At 43.3% G+C, this 17,387-nt stretch overlaps 1 protein-coding gene across 1 annotated transcript; it reads right to left on the bottom strand.

Annotated features, from left to right (window-relative positions):
• Positions 1 to 2,330: 2,330 nt before the first annotated feature.
• LOC306752718 (guanylate cyclase soluble subunit beta-2-like) lies at positions 2,331 to 16,639 on the bottom strand (the record flags this gene model as incomplete). Its single annotated transcript, XM_079236512.1, has 16 exons — positions 16,572 to 16,639; positions 16,317 to 16,411; positions 15,089 to 15,249; positions 13,754 to 13,853; positions 12,294 to 12,466; positions 12,112 to 12,217; positions 11,449 to 11,552; positions 11,211 to 11,312; positions 10,649 to 10,739; positions 10,205 to 10,401; positions 9,003 to 9,126; positions 6,359 to 6,507; positions 5,621 to 5,767; positions 5,326 to 5,480; positions 4,045 to 4,226; positions 2,331 to 2,623 (listed from the first exon to the last, which is right to left on the bottom strand). The coding sequence occupies exons 2-16, from the start codon at positions 16,381 to 16,383 to the stop codon at positions 2,331 to 2,333; spliced, it is 2,151 nt and encodes a 716-aa protein (XP_079092638.1). The 5' UTR covers positions 16,384 to 16,411; positions 16,572 to 16,639.
• Positions 16,640 to 17,387: the final 748 nt, after the last annotated feature.

The following is a 17,387-nucleotide window of genomic DNA, read 5'->3' as shown; positions in this document are numbered from 1 at the left end:
AGACTCTGGATAAAGACTCTGGTTAGAGACTCTGGATGAAGACTCTGGTTAGAGACTCTGGTTAGAGACTCTGGTTAGAGACTCTGGATAGAGACTCTGGTTAGAGACTCTGGTTAGAGACTCTGGATAAAGACTCTGGTTAGAGACTCTGGATAAAGACTCTGGATAGAGACTCTGGTTAGAGACTCTGGATAACGAGTCTGGTTAGAGACTCTGGTTAAAGAGTCTGGATAAAGACTCTGCATAAAGACTCTTGTTAGAGAGTCTGGATGAAGACTCTGGTTAGAGACTCTGGTTAGAGACTCTGGTTAAAGACTCTGGTTAAAGACTCTGGTTAGAGACTCTGGTCTCTGGTCCACATTTCTCTTTTTGGAGAACGCCATGTGAAATAACTTCTCTCACTCGCGTACTGTTTACGACTGTTCCGCCTCTCATCCATCTCTCCCGTCTCTCACTCAAGCCGCAATGCTTATCCGATGATGTGATGTACATGCATGTGATTGGTCGGTGTGTTTCCTGGCTCGCTGAACGAGTGCCGTGAAAGGCTGGAAAAGCCGCGCCGGTTAAAATATAAGCGCTCTGTCAACATTGAATAATTCTCAATATTCAATCGGTCATAGGTCCAGAGTCCAGGTACAAGGGCGGCTGGGTCTGTATCCGGACTGCTTGTTAGGGACATGTGCAATACATGTTAAAAAGGACACCACTGACACTTTTACTTAAAGACCCTGAAGGCTTTGACTCCTGCGACGAAGAGGACGATGCGGACAGAAGGGATCCATTTGAAGATGGGTAAGTATATTTAGATACTAAACTTTGTGTTGCAATAGTATATTTACGCTAGCAGAGTGAGCACATTTAGCTGGTCCCTTTCTGCTGGAGTCTGGCGTAACGCAGGTACGCACGTAGTCTGTTTACGTTAGCCGTTAGCACAGTTAGCCCAGGCCCTGATCATAGTCCCTGCTGGATCTCTGTTACTGTTTTGGTGTGCAATCGTAACTTTCTTTCAGTGAACTTTGTAGTGATCAGTAGTCATTTATTTTACAGAGAGGATTCACATCTGCAGCAGTGGACAACATGCAGCTTTGCTCCAGCCACCAGCACTACACTGTCGTGGAAGACTGACGACGACACGGACACTGTTTACCAGGTAACGTAGGTCACAGCTCACTGTTTACCAGATAACGTAGGTCACAGCTCACTGTTTACCAGATAACGTAGGTCACAGCTCACTGTTTACCAGGTAACGTAGGTCACAGCTCACTGTTTACCAGGTAACGTAGGTCACAGCTCACTGTTTACCAGGTAACGTAGGTCACAGCTCACTGTTTACCAGGTAACGTAGGTCACAGCTCACTGTTTACCAGGTAACGTAGGTACACAGCTCAGCTGCACATGTACACCTGTTGAACTGGTGAACACTAAATAAATGTCTGAGGAATGACTTCATACTCCAGACCAAGCTTCATATTCCTCTTCGAGGCGGGCCTTCTTTTAAAGTCGTGACAGTGCAGTACGATGTAGAGCTGGCATGCGCCGGCCGTCCCTTTAAAGCCACGCTGTAAACCGCGGGTAAACATTGTTGTTCATTCTTCATCGTGTACTGCATATTCTACAGGGTTATTAGTAGTGTTCTGATATTCTTAACAGCACACGTCTCCACTAGTAGTAGACCTGTTTTATTCATAAATGGCCACTAAAAAAAACTCCACTAGTTAATTACTTCTGCAATAAACAGATTGTCCTATAAATTATTCATAATAAAATTCTCCTCCTGGTTTGTTATGTAAAAGGTTTAATTTTGAAGCAGCAATATCAGCAATATCTGGTGCGTGTGTGAGCATATGCACAGTATGGAAGAGCTTTTTATTAGTGTGTGAGAGGTTCAGAGGGAATGTCAGAGGCATCTCATATGTGTATGTATATATGTATATATGTATCTATACAGCTCCTTCTACTGAACAGTGCACATCTTTGTCCTTGATATTGAGCAACAGTGATATTTAGTAACAGTGATATTTAGTAACAGTGATAGTGATATTTAGTAACAGTGTTATTTAGTAACAGTAATAGTGATATTTAGTAACAGCGTTATTTAGTAACAGTAATATTTAGTAACAGTGTTATTTAGTAACAGTGATATTTAGTAATAGTGTTATTTTGTAACAGTGATATTTAGTAATAGTGATATTTAGTAACAGTGATATTTAGTAATAGTGTCAGTGGCTTGCAGTCCAGTTGCTCTGGTGCTAATGTCATGTGATCAAGCTAGTAGCTGCTGTCCTCCCTGCTGGTCCGTCTAGGGAGCTGAGATAACGTTGAGCTGGAAGTCACAATAAGAGACAGAGTCTGCTGGTGGCTGTGGTGGAGCTGGTGGCGGTGGTGGAGCTGGTGGCTGTGGTGGAGCTGGTGGCGGTGGTGGAGCTGGTGGCGGTGATGGAGCTGGTGGCTGTGGTGGAGCTGGTGGCTGTGGTGGAGCTGGTGGCGGTGGTGGAGCTGGTGGCGCTGTGGTCTTTGGCCTCAAACGGAGGAGTGATGTCCCAGGCGAAGGGAGCCAGAGGGTCTGGCCGGCTTGGCTTGGGGGCAACGGCTCCATCGGACAACGGGTCTCTTAGTACAGACCCTAAATGAAAGAGACATGTTTCCCTTTTATGATTTAATAAAGTGTGATATCCACACAGTCTGTCACATGCTTCCCCTGAAAGTCAAAGGCACATCATCATGAACTCATTTAATTAACTATTGCATTTCTTTCTCAGCCATGTAATATCCAGAAATACCGAGTGATTCACAGATGAAACCGAAGCTTCTTTCTCTCTATTTGTGATGGTGGAACTCACTGGGCTCGGGTCTTAAAGGCTGCTGTACACTTTCTAACCACTAGATGTCACCGTGCGGCTCAGTTTGATGCTCAGCAGCTAAAAATCTTCTTTTGGCTAAAAAAAGAAAAAGAGCTTGATCGGCTTCATCCCTGGCAGGACCATGAGAGAGAGTTGTGTCTGGGGGAAGAAAGGAATCATGCTCTATGTTCTCTATGTGGAAGAATACGCTGCATTATACGGCCTGCTAGTGCGCCGCCACTGGCTTCTTCTAGGCTACCGTTCCACCTGACCTGGATAAGACTGGGGACAAGTCTCATCCAGTGTCAGGACCTGTCCCTGAACGTGTCTGCCTTGTCCTTGATTGTGTATTCCCTTCACCTGTGCTGCCCTCATTGTTTCCACCTTCCCCTTGTATTTAAACCCTGTTCGTCCCCTTGTCGGATCGTCCTGTTGGTTCCCGTCTGTTCCCGTCTTTTCCCCTGTTAGATGTCCGGTAAGTTGTCCTGTTATTTGCCTGGTTTTGTCTGTTCGTTCCCCTGCCTGTTTTTGTGCCCTGTTTTTGTTTCTTTGTTCCTCGGCCTGGTTGAAGCCTGACCTGACTTTCTATTTATGGATTAAATTTACTTTTGAACTGTTGCTTTGGGTCCACCTTCTTACCCCGTCCCTGACACGTTGGGACCTTTAGGACCTTTGGGACCTTGGGGACATTTGGGACATCACCCTCTTCTCCACTCGTCTGTAGTGTGAAGCTCCAGCTGCCACCTCGATACAAGACATTGAGAATCTTTTACCCGAGTTCTCTGAAGCCTTCCTATGAATACTAGACGTCAGGTCTATATGGGGATTCAATTCAATTCAGTTTATTTTGTATAGCCCAACATCACAAATACAAATTATCCTCGGAGGGCTTTACAGGCTGTAACATAACATCCTGTCCTGGGACCTCACATCGGATCAGGAAAAACTCCCCGAATAAAGATAGTGAAAACCCTTTCACAGGGAAAACAGGAAGAACCTTAAGGAGAGCAACAGAGGAGGATCCCTCTCCCTGGATGGACAGAAGCAATAGATGTCATGTGACCAGAATGATGACCTCACATCTCTGAATAACTCAACAACTCTCTTTGGTGTTTGGGATAAATAATAGTTTCTAATTTGTTTTAACAAATGAATTTGACATGTACGGCATGTCTTTTTTCTTTTCCTATTTTTTGTTCCTTACCTTTTTCGCTCTGGCCACAAAGGTCCTCCCTGTAAAGACAGGCCCCGCCCACCTCTCTTCCCATGATGCCGTCCTCAGACAGCAGCAGATTCCCCAACAGGAAGTAAGTCGTCATCAGTCCTTTGCCCTTCACCTCGATCTGCCCGCGCTCCTGTATGTCGAAACCGCCGTCCTTCAACGCACTGCCGAGGGTTGAGGGCCACGAGAGGACAAGAAGGAAGTGAGCTGAGTTCCATGGAGAACAATTCAGTCCAACGTGTGGTCACTGCCCTTAGAACCCTCCAATGTACTTCTTACACCTCATACCTCCACAGGTCAGCTGCTCTGTGCACCAAGATTCACTTTCACCAAATAAGAAAGACTGGATGTCTGATGACATCTGTACCAGAGGCCTCTCTCTGCTGGACGTGGTGCAGAGAACCTTATGTTTAGCCTCAACATCTAGAGCAGTGATTCTCAACTGGTTTTCAGTGGGTCGCAGGTCCATGCCTGGGCGGAAAATAATTGTTTGCTTTGATTTTATTTTAATTGGAAGGGGAGTTCCGTTTATTCACAGTCCTTCGTACATGTTGTGAAAGTCACACAAACATCAAACCCCTGGGTTTAGAGTTAAAGCTGCTCCTGAAGACGCTGCACGTTTCTTAGAGCAGCGTTGTCATAGATCCAGTGAGTCTTCTTCATTTTAGTCTTTTTGAAACTTCTCAGTAGTTTGACTTTTAAAAATGTAATGTTTGTGCATGAAAGCTGTTGAGTCTGTTTAAAGACTGAAGTTACTGCATTGTTATGCATGTTGTGTTATTATATGTATTATATATTACCTTGTGTCCTTAAGAAGCACTTTTTGGTTTCTAATCGACTATAAAAAGGAATATCTCTAAGTTTGTTTTCGTGCATCCTGTGACATCCTGTACTGTCAGGTTCAAACTGCAGCATCTTTTCATTAAATACATTTGAGAAGTTGAACATTTTCCTGGATTTGGTCTCGGCTTGTCATTCAGGGTGATGGGGGTCAGCAGCCAGACCAGCAGAACCAGTGATGCAGAACACTCTGCTGTTTGTTCTGTATGAACACGAACGGGTTCTCCCTCTGATGAACGCCTCGGGATTTAAAAGAAACAAGACTTTCTGCTTTAAAACTACACGTTCACATGGAGGTTATGATGACCTGCAGAACATCAACTAGGAGGCTAAGGCCAGGACTCACTGTGCAGGTGAAAGAGAGAGAGCATACACACACACACACACACACACACACACACACACACACACACACACACACACCTGTATGTGGAGCTGCTGAGGTGGATGTGGTCTGGGACTCCGTGGCTCTCCATCCTGGAGGCCGTGTTCACGGAGTCTCCAAACAGACAGTAGCGAGGCATCTTCTCCCCGACCACGCCGGCCAACACCGGGCCGGTATGCAGACCCACACGGATCTGGATCACACAGACACACCTTGTCAGCAGGTGGGACGTCCTGTGTTGAATAACTTTAAAGGTTCGTTCAACTCTGACGTCAGAAAAGCTTCAGTACCATTTTAATACGAACACGTTCATGAGCTGTTCAGAAGCCTGACCTGTATGGGTTGGCCGGTCACCGGGTTGAGGACCTCCTGGGCAGCTATCCTCATGCCGAGAGCAAAGTTTGCCACCCTGTGAGCGTGACTTCCTGTCGGGACCGGAACGCCTCCCACCACCATGTATGCATCCCCAATAGTCTCAACCTTCAGGACCGAGGAAGACACAGTGACACAGTTTGATAATTACATTGATCAATTACATTTTGCATTTAGTTACAGGAAATACTCATTTGCTTGGATGTGGTGGAATCTCTTAAAGGAACAGTGTGTGATATTTAGGGGGATTAAATATCACCTTAAAGTAAGAATTTAAGTGTTTTCATGTATATCTACACAGGCAGCAGGTGGTCTTCCACAGCGGCCGCCCAGAACGGAAAAACCAAGCAACCGTTTACAAACACACACACACGTATTTGACGAGGTTCCTCAGGACTTGTAAAAAAAAAAAAGATTTGTGCTGACGCAACAGTAACTATGAACTGTAATTGTGTTAATGGTGTCAGAAACCTTGCTACCAGCTCAGAGACTGCACATGTGTAGCGTAATACAGTTTGTGTACGTTGACCCTCTTATGTTTAGGGGCATGAACTAAACATAACTGGGCACACACAATGGTCTGTTGGGAAATGACAGAAAGATTCAACAGAATCACAAAAGCTTCATCGTGTGAACAACAAGTCACCGCAACACCCCTGACCTCCTGTGGAGAAGACACGCGTCCTGAGACAATAATACCTTGTAGATGTCATGGACGCTGGTGAGTTGGTCAAACTTGGAGTACATGGAGTTGAGCAGGTGAACTATGTGGATGGGCTCACAGGCAGCACAGATGCTGGTGAAGGTCACCACGTCACTGAACAGGATCGTGCACTCCTGGAACTCCCCTGAGAGAGAAGACACGTTGACAGAGTGTAGAGACGCGTAGAGACACGTAGAGATGTGTAGACGCGTAGAGACGCGTAGAGACACATAGAGACAGATACTTGTAGAGACACGTAGAGATGCGTAGACATGTAGAGACACGTAGAGACACGTAGACATGTAGAGACACATAGAGACAGATACTCGTAGAGACACGTAGAGACACGTAGAGACACGTAGACATGTAGAGACACGTAGACATGTAGAGACATGTAGAGACACGTAGAGACACGTAGACATGTAGAGACACGTAGAGACACGTAGACATGTAGAGACACGTAGACATGTAGAGACATGTAGAGACACGTAGACATGTAGAGACACGTAGACATGTAGAGACACGTAGAGACACTTAGACATGTAGAGACATGTAGAGACACGTAGACATGTAGAGACACGTAGACATGTAGAGACACGTAGAGACACGTAGACATGTAGAGACACGTAGACATGTAGAGACATGTAGAGACACATAGACATGTAGAGACACGTAGACATGTAGAGACACGTAGACATGTAGAGACACGTAGAGACAGATACTCGTAGAGACACGTAGAGACACGTAGAGACACGTAGACATGTAGAGACACGTAGACATGTAGAGACATGTAGAGACACATAGACATGTAGAGACACGTAGACATGTAGAGACACGTAGACATGTAGAGACACATAGAGACAGATACTCGTAGAGACACGTAGAGACACGTAGAGACACGTAGACATGTAGAGACACGTAGACATGTAGAGACATGTAGAGACACGTAGAGACACGTAGACATGTAGAGACACGTAGAGACACGTAGACATGTAGAGACACGTAGACATGTAGAGACATGTAGAGACACGTAGACATGTAGAGACACGTAGACATGTAGAGACACGTAGAGACACGTAGACATGTAGAGACATGTAGAGACACGTAGACATGTAGAGACACGTAGACATGTAGAGACACGTAGAGACACGTAGACATGTAGAGACACGTAGACATGTAGAGACATGTAGAGACACATAGACATGTAGAGACACGTAGACATGTAGAGACACGTAGACATGTAGAGACACGTAGAGACACGTAGACATGTAGAGACACGTAGAGACACATAGAAACAGATACTCGTAGAGACACGTAGAGACACGTAGACATGTAGAGACACGTAGAGACATGTAGAGACACGTAGACATGTAGAGACACGTGTAGACATGTAGAGACATGTAGACATGTAGAGACATGTAGAGACACGTAGACATGTAGAGACACGTAGAGACACGTAGACATGTAGAGACACGTAGACATGTAGAGACACGTAGAGACACGTAGACATGTAGAGACACGTAGACATGTAGAGACATGTAGAGACACGTAGACATGTAGAGACACGTAGACATGTAGAGACACGTAGAGACACGTAGACATGTAGAGACACGTAGACATGTAGAGACATGTAGAGACACGTAGACATGTAGAGACACGTAGACATGTAGAGACACGTAGAGACACATAGAAACAGATACTCGTAGAGACACGTAGACATGTAGAGACACGTAGAGACACGTAGACATGTAGAGACACGTAGACATGTAGAGACACGTAGAGACACGTAGACATGTAGACATGTAGAGACATGTAGAGACACGTAGACATGTAGAGACACGTAGAGACACGTAGACATGTAGAGACACGTAGACATGTAGAGACACGTAGAGACACGTAGACATGTAGAGACACGTAGACATGTAGAAACATGTAGAGACACGTAGACATGTAGAGACACGTAGACATGTAGAGACATGTAGAGACACGTAGACATGTAGAGACACGTAGACATGTAGAGACATGTAGAGACACGTAGACATGTAGAGACACGTAGACATGTAGAGACACGTAGAGACACATAGAAACAGATACTCGTAGAGACACGTAGACATGTAAAGACACGTAGAGACACGTAGACATGTAGAGACACGTAGACATGTAGAGACACGTAGAGACAAGTAGACATGTAGAGACATGTAGAGACACGTAGACATGTAGAGACACGTAGAGACACGTAGACATGTAGAGACACGTAGACATGTAGAGACATGTAGAGACATGTAGAGACACGTAGACATGTAGAGACACGTAGACATGTAGAGACACGTAGAGACACGTAGACATGTAGAGACACGTAGACATGTAGAGACACGTAGACATGTAGAGACACATAGAAACAGATACTCGTAGAGACACGTAGAGACGCGTAGAGACACGTAGAGACGCGTAGAGACACGTAGACATGTAGAGACACGTAGACATGTAGAGACACGTAGAGACACATAGAAACAGATACTCGTAGAGACACGTAGAGACGCGTAGAAACACGTAGAGACACATAGAAACAGATACTCGTAGAGACACGTAGAGACGAGTAGAGACACGTAGAGACAGACAGCTGGCCTGGTGGCTGCTGACCCGCCTCCACGCTCTGGCCGTCCTTCAGCCGGGTGGCGACGTGTCGGGGCAGCATGGCGTACAGCAGAGTCTCCGTCTTCTCTTTCTCTGCCTCCAGGTGCTGCGACAGGATTCTCAGTTCTTCCTACAAGCGGACGCAATAAACACGCATAACTAATATTCCCTTCCTGTGAAAAAGCACAACTGCTGTACCAATCCTAGATGTGTATATTGTCTAAATAATCACATGCATAATCATTTCCCCATGAAACAGATCCATATAAAAAGGGTTTCCTTACTTCTGTAACACGTGACCAAAAAGAAAAATAAATTAAAAAAGACAGTATTTCATCAAGTAACTGGTAGTAAACTGAAGCGTTCAAACTAAATACTTAGCTGATTATGGGGATGACCACATTTGCTTTCATAACTAAATGTTGGAAAGACCAAAAAAGATGCTATTGGTTTCAGAAGGAAGGAGGAGGTTTCTCCAGTGATAACTGCGGGTCAGCAGATATAAATTGTCCAGTCATATGAATATCTGGGTCCATCTGGACATTAACCCCTGATGCTATTTAAAAAGACTCAGACTTTCCTTCTTGAGGAAGCTTAGATCCTTTCATCAGCAGAAAGCTTCTTCATGTTTTCATCAGGAGATCTTAGCTAGTGTCTAGAGGTCACGAGAAAGAGACCAAGAGACTTGTGAAGGCCGTCCATCAAACGGTGGCCGTAATGGACTCAGGAGGCCTCCGTGTTATTACTACTTCTATTCCTATGCTGCGCACTTTGGACCCAGATGAATACTATTTAGTTGGTCTTTGTAGATGTGTACTGAAGAAGGTCTCCACTTGGTATTAACATGCAATCTCTTCCTGGATACATGATCATTACACGGCTAATGTGGGGTCTTTGCAGAACACCTGGCACTAACGTGTTCATTTAGTCCTAAACATGTAGTCAAAGAACACCGACCGGCTGAGAGGAGATCATGGAAGAGACTTCCTGTGAATACAAGGCTCTCATGGAGGACTCTCTGTGATCACAGGGCTCTCATGTTTTACAGCACAGCTTCATCTCCTCATGTCACATACATGTAATAATCTGTTTGCCTCAAGAGACAAATCCCTCTGACATGATCACTTTGCATGTAGAACTGAAAGAACTGCCCTCACTCCTATGAAACTGATCTGCCAGGACTAACAGGACTAAAGCTGCTGCCCTACCTTCTTCCTCTCCAGCTGGTTGGTGAGCTCCATTTCAGCGAGCCGCTGCTGGTTGAGGAGAACCAGGTCTCTGGTGACGTCGTGCTGGGCCAGGTCAGCCAGGTGGAGGCCGACATCTTGAAGTTCCTGAAGGCTTCGGAGCTTCGGAGAACACATGTACAACATACAGCCAAGAGACTGCATCCACAGCATCTGACCTGTATGAAGGAATACAGGTCAGCTAATGCAGAGAAGGCAGCACAACCATTAGCTCAGTGGCTAGCCACGCAGCTCTCAGGTCCCCACAGGCCTACTCAGTTTACATGTTCTACACTCTTTTTTTTAAGCCTTTTTTCAAAAAGCAATTTAAAAGTGGAAGAAAAAGTTCATTTGGTTGGTTCCATGTTGTATAGTACACCTTCCTGTGTGAGTATAACGTGTTGTGGTCCTGTTGGTTGAACACACCTCTTAGTTTGAGCGTGGTGTGTTCTTTGCAACTCTTCAAGACAAATTGACTGTTGATGAATTTCCTGATGCTCTCAATGGTAAAAGTCACCTGCAGGACAGAGATGCAACAAACCTGGTTCAACGTCTGCTGGTCACCACTAAACTCTTCTGCACGTACAATTTTCCATTTGGATCACATCAAATCATTTCTGGTCAAGACTAAATGAACTCTGGGGTCAGGGGGAACATAAATAACAACGTATGCAAAGATATATCAAAGCTGTTATATATATATATATATATATATATATATGTATATATATATATATATATATATATATATATATATATATATATACATATGTATGTGCATGTATATAGTAAATGGATAAGTACTATTTTGTTTTAAGACTCATAGGTGCTCTAGTAAGGTCAGGGTTGCTTATATCTAATGAACTCTTCTATTCATTCAACTCTTTACTGTTCTCCATTGTGCTTTTCTTTGCTGATGTATTTTAATTATCATACATATTGCTACATTTCAAAGACTCCTGAACTCTGGCTCTGTGGCGATGTTTACCTGTGGGTGGATAATGGTGAAGCTCTGGTCCAATGTAGCCTCTCTGGCCCGGAGACCTGGGAGAAACTTCTGTACATTCACCCCCATCTGTCTGACCTTCAGCTGATGGACGGCCAGAACCGAGACCAGAAACAGAGACTCAAGGGGTCAGAGTCTGAGCAAAACCAAAGTGTGCCAATGAATTTGATAAAGAAAGAAGCTCATACTCTCATGGAGCTAAAGACAAATGGAGCCTTACATCCTGATCAAAGATGATATGGAAGGGAAACGCATCGCAGAAGGCCTTCTCCTCCACCCACAGCCTGTCCGGGTAACACGGACTGAAGGGGCCATGGAGGCTGCCTGGGAAGTAAATCAAACGCACCCATTCCATCAGTCAGAACCCTTAAAACAGGACTACTAAGAATGTTGCTATGCTGCTTTTGTTTGTGTTCCGGCGTATGTTCTTTCTCATATTGTATTGTGATGATGTCAACATAGACTTTATGGCCTTCCTTTACTTTAATTACTGTCCTGAGAGCGCCACAGATAACTAGGTTCACTAGTCCTGAATATCTTCTGCTTGTGGCTGTCACTTCACACACAATACTCACATGTAGGAACAGTCTGTCCTAATTCATTAAGTATTATTAATTAACTCAAAGAATAGTTCAGCATTATGGGAAACACTCTAATTTTCAATATTTCTAAAAGTTAAATGAGAAGATAGATATCAATGTCATGTCTGCATTAAATACAGAGCTGAGCTCAGGATGCGGTTAGCTGATCTTATCTCTGCTGGGAGATTCTCTCACTTGATGTTTATGTGAAGTACTTCTAAGCAGCCATTCTACAACGCAGTTTGCCAGATAAGGTCCAGGAGCACAGCATTTTTTAAATCATAACGTATATTTAAAGTCACAGCGTGAACCTTTATCTGAGAAAACCACCGCTTTGATCAGGGCCCAGCCGCTCTTGGTCCCAGCCAGTGAGGCACTCCGGCCCCTCATTGTTCTGAATAAGGCCTCCTGGGGACAGGTGGGCCCAGATTTAGAAACACATGATATAGGTATAGAAACAGACCATGCACCCACAGACACCCACCCCTCCAAGACTGGACCGGTCCTGGTCTGTGGTCTTGCCAGCTTGGTTGGTCTGAGTGACCAGAAACACAACATGCTCCTTCTTCCCTGTGCGTTCGTCTTCCTCAGATTGGTTCAGGACCACCATGGTCACTTCGCTATCAAAGAACTCTCTGGCAACCGCCTCAAGGATACCTGCAGCAAGGGGGAACATGTACAGAGTTAGTGAGAGATACTTTTATGGTAAATGGTCAATACAGAGCCTATTGCTGCAAAGTAAGCACAGTTCAGAGACTCCACATTGATAGGTAAAGGGTAACTTTACAACAACGGCTCAGAAACAAAATGCTTGAACCTAGAAAAACAAGTTGAGATCGAGTTGGGTTTACTTGAAACAAAGAAGCAATGGTCCAAACCAGGTTCAGAGCAGGTAAAGCATCTAGATCGGAGTCGGCCGGGGATCCTCAATGTGTTTACGGAGAGAATGGCCAAGCAGAAACAAAAGCTGGAAAGCTCGGGCAGATCTTTGGCCAAAGGAGTGGTAACGAGAGGTAAGCTCCACACTGTGTCTGCTTTAATATCAATCCATATGGGATACTCTTTGAATTCCTGCAATTCAATCAGCTTCCTTAACCGATTGTGTTCCAAGCCTCACACTATAGCCTGACATTATATACAAATAGGTTCTACTCTTGCAGGCAAACTCTTAATTAAACTGTTTCAGAATGTTCACATTAAACCAAGCTAAACTGCTGGTGGACAGCACAGGGAACCACACCTCTGCATCACAAGAGCCTTGAAACGAAGATGCACAGCTTCACTAGCTCTGTCTCTCAACAACAACATCACAGCTGATGGGGCAGTACACCTGTCATAAAGCTGGCTTTACTCTGCTTTGCAGGCATTAGAAGGAAAGGTTGCTTCATAGTGATGAGCTAACCTTTTCATTACCCCCACCTATCCACATAACAAACTTAAAACCCAAAGAAACAAAACTACTTACCATTGTTACCATGAACGTAAAGTCAAAGGACAAGCCCCTAAGTCATGTTGTGCCTTGTCAACGGGCGGCCGAGACACAAGAGAAGTCTCATCCTCCAGATCACTGACTAAGAGACAGATATGTTGCTATATTGTGGCTCAGTGGTTAGCGTGCCTGTCTTTCCATCAGAGGATTGGTGGTTCAAGCCCCGGCTCAGCTAGTCCACGTCGATGTGTCCTTGAGCAAGACTCCTATCTGCTCCCCGTTGCTGTGTCTACGGTGTATAGAGCAAACCTGTAAGTTGCTCTGGATAAAAGCGTCAGTGAAATGTAAAAAGAGAACAACAGTTGTGTTCCAAGAAGAGGGAGACGGTTCTGTCCTGTAATGTGATTACTTTGGTAATAATTGCCCCTTCATCGATGCCGTTGGTGAAAGTAGTTTTTAATTTATTTTGGGTATTATCGGTCAAGGCAGCGGTGAGGAAGAGTGGAAGGTGTTACCAGGAACAATGTGGTACAGGCCCTTCCTGTCAGAGTAGTAGTGAAGCAGCATCAGCCCTTCAGCAGTCATCTCCACGCGGAAAGACGGAGCATTCATTTCCTGAAGACGGAAGGTTTGGTTCAGATTCTGTTTCAGTTAAGACTTCAGCTCATAAAAAAATATTCTGATTCATATCAGTGGTAGTCTACATCTTTAGAGTGCATATTATATATAAAATACTGGAGGACTCAACATGTTGTATATAAAATACTGGAGGACTCAACATGTTATATATAAAATACTGGAGGACTCAACATGTTGTATATAAAATATTGGAAGACACAACATGTTATATATAAAATACTGGAGGACTCAACATGTTGTATATAAAATACTTTATATATATATATATATATATATACAAAGCATTGGCCCCACCTGTAAGTTTCATGCTTTATTTAGTTCATGAGTCAAAGTAGATGTAATGACTCGGACTCATCCGGTCCAGGACATTAACCTCTGTGGAGCTTTGCTTTCTGCTTCGCTCTTTTCAATGGAAACACATCCTCAGTCTACATGGCAGATTTTATGCAAACTGCATAAGTTTTCCTCCAAGACTTCCCTGTTTGATCATTTGATTGGTTGTGAATCTCAAGAGGGCGGGTCTTATCTACAGGAGCCTGCACGGCACTAGTGTGGAGATGAACGCACTGAGCAACATGTAACACCATGAAACTCATCCAGTCATTGAGCTCGAGCTCCACACTGTGATGTTTAGTGTGTGTCGCTGGAGAGGAGTTGTCTGTGGATTGGTTAGGAGCTCTTGGTGAGGTGTGTGAGCTCTCTGTGTGTGATAGGGACAACACACACCTGTGTGTTGCAGTGTGACGTTCTTATCTGCTGACAGGATGCTGAGCACTCCAGGTGTTTCAGTGTCTCTGGGTTAGCATTTCTGATGTTAGCATAATGCTTTTAAACTGGAGGTTCCTGTGCACAGTGTATTGGCTCAAAAGGGTTTGTAACTAATTACTGAGAACAAAATAGTCAACAACTGAATGATTGGTGGAAGATCTCGATTTAATAAAATGGTTCAAGCAGGAGAAAGAGAACGGGGAATAGACTGTACTGTTCTCTAGTCTCCTGACCCTCAAAGCTCTTTAAAACTACATGACATCACCCATTCACACACTGATGGGAGGAGCTACCATGAAGGTACCACCTGTCCATCAGGACTAACTAAGTCGTGTTTGTGTCCACCTGATGAACTTTAGTTCTTAACCCTCTTCCACGTGGTTGTGGTTGTTTCTTTGGGCAGGAGGAGTCGTGTGCCGGCAGGAATACTGACACACGTTTACCTCGTAGGACAGAGCCAGGTAACTGTGGAGAGCGTCCAGGTTTCCAATGAACTCGATGAGGTTTCCTCCCAGTGTCCTCAGCATGGTGTCATAGCCCGCTTGCTTACAGAAAAGGAAGAAATGCTCTCCAAAGAGCTTCAGGAAAACCTCAGCAGAGACATCTGAAACGTGACCGCACACAGAGGAACACTGTCGCTGAGCTTCAGAATACAACTAGACACCACTTATCATGCTGCTGCCTCAGTGCACACCTGGCCGGCTGATATTCAATTACAGCACATTCCCAAAAGGATGTCCAGTCTAGATAATCAGCCACTTGGGAAGAGCTTAGCAAGCTGTGAATAAACAGTTCTTGTTATGATTTACACATCTGTTTCATAATCTCAGTGTGGCTGCCAAATATCATCTGCATGCATCAATAAATAATGTACTTGTCATGTGGACGGAACTCCTTCTCCTTTACAAACGTGTAGTGTGGAATAATGTGATCAGACTCTACTGACATTATACAAAAAAGTGAATTACAAAATAATGTGTATTTCCTCTATCTCTGACATAGGGGTACATTAAAACAGAACTATCATGGGATGGAAAAGCACCATATTCTGTATGCATAAATGTTTCAATGCATTGTGCTTGAGGGCAGAGATGTGACACAACACATCACACGTGAACACGGTTCAGTTCACACCTCAGACACCTACATGTTTTTATTTTGTTTTTAAATTTGTTTTTACTGGTAATACCACAAAAAACACACGTTAAATAATATGTAAACTACAATGTATAAATGACTTTGTTGCCACTAATTCAGTTTCCAGATTTATTCCACCTTGTTTCTGAAACAAATTTGTGTTTTTTACTTCCAAAAAACCTATTATGAAACTCTTCACGTGAGTAAGCACAGCTATGGGAAGTGTGTAGCTCATTGTTCAGAGACTCTGTTTCACCAAGATACCTGTGAGCTGAATATAACCACAAGCAGAGGACCGATTGTGCCTGAACACAATAGTGGCCGTTCAAAAAACAAAAGCCTCCTCAGGGGAGAGCGTTTCCATTTGAGTTACACATTATACTTGTTTTTTTATTTATTTACTTTTTTCATTGATTTTTCAAAAATAAAAAGTCAACAAGAAATAATAACAGAAGTAGATAACAATGACGTTGGGGCTTCTCTTAATGAAGTATGTCATAATAAGCTCGTCAGAATGGCATAATGACAGCTCACCGAGAAGGGAACAGGCCTCCTGCACCAGGAGGAGGGTCAGCGCGTCGTCGTAGACCATGTAGGTCATGAAGGACTCCTGGACCCCTGGAACAGAGCTAGCAGAGACCTGGACCATTATCAAAGCAGTTCTGACAGCCATCAGAGTGTGTGTGTGTGTGTGTGTGTGTGTGTGTGTGTGTGTGTGTGTGTGTGTGTGTGTGTGTGTGTGTGTGTGTGTGTGTGTGTGTGTGCGTGTGTGTGTGTGTGTGTTCAGACCTGAGTTGGTCCCAGGTCTCCTGTCCAAACCGGTCCCTCACCAGAGACTGGAGGCAGCTGTTGATGAACCCGTACTGCAAAGAACACAAACACCGTTCTCAAATCTATGTTATCTATGTTAACACAAGTTATGTTATCTATGTTAACATAAGTTATGTTATGTTATCTATGTTAACATGTGTTATGTTATCTATGTTAACATATTTTATGTTATATATGTAAACATATGTTATGGTATCTATGTTAACATATGTTATATATGTTATCATATGTTATGTTATATATGTAAACATATGTTATGGTATCTATGTTAACATATGTTATATATGTTATCATATGTTATGTTATATATGTTAACATATGTTATGGTATCTATGTTAACATATGTTATATATGTCATCATATGTTATGTTATATATGTGAACGTATGTTATGTTATCGATGTTAACATATGTTATGTTATTTTATCTATGTTAACATATGTTATGTTATCTATGTTAACATATGTTATTTTATCTATGTTAACATATGTTATTTTATCTATGTTAACATATGTTATGTTATCTATGTTAACATATGTTATTTTATCTATGTTAACATATGTTATGTTATCTATGTTAACGTATGTTATGTTATCTATGTTAACATATTTTATGTTATCTATGTTAACGTATGTTATGTTATCTATGTTAACATATTTTATGTTATCTATGTGAACATATGTTATGGTATCTATGTTAACGTATGTTATGTTATCTATGTTAACATATTTTATGTTATATATGTTAATATATGTTGTGGTATCTATGTTAACAT

The sequence above is a fragment of the Taurulus bubalis genome (genome assembly GCF_910589615.1).
Source record: "Taurulus bubalis genome assembly, chromosome: 21".
Taxonomy (NCBI): Eukaryota; Metazoa; Chordata; class Actinopteri; order Perciformes; family Cottidae; genus Taurulus; species Taurulus bubalis.
This window is presented reverse-complemented; position numbering and strand designations above follow the sequence as displayed.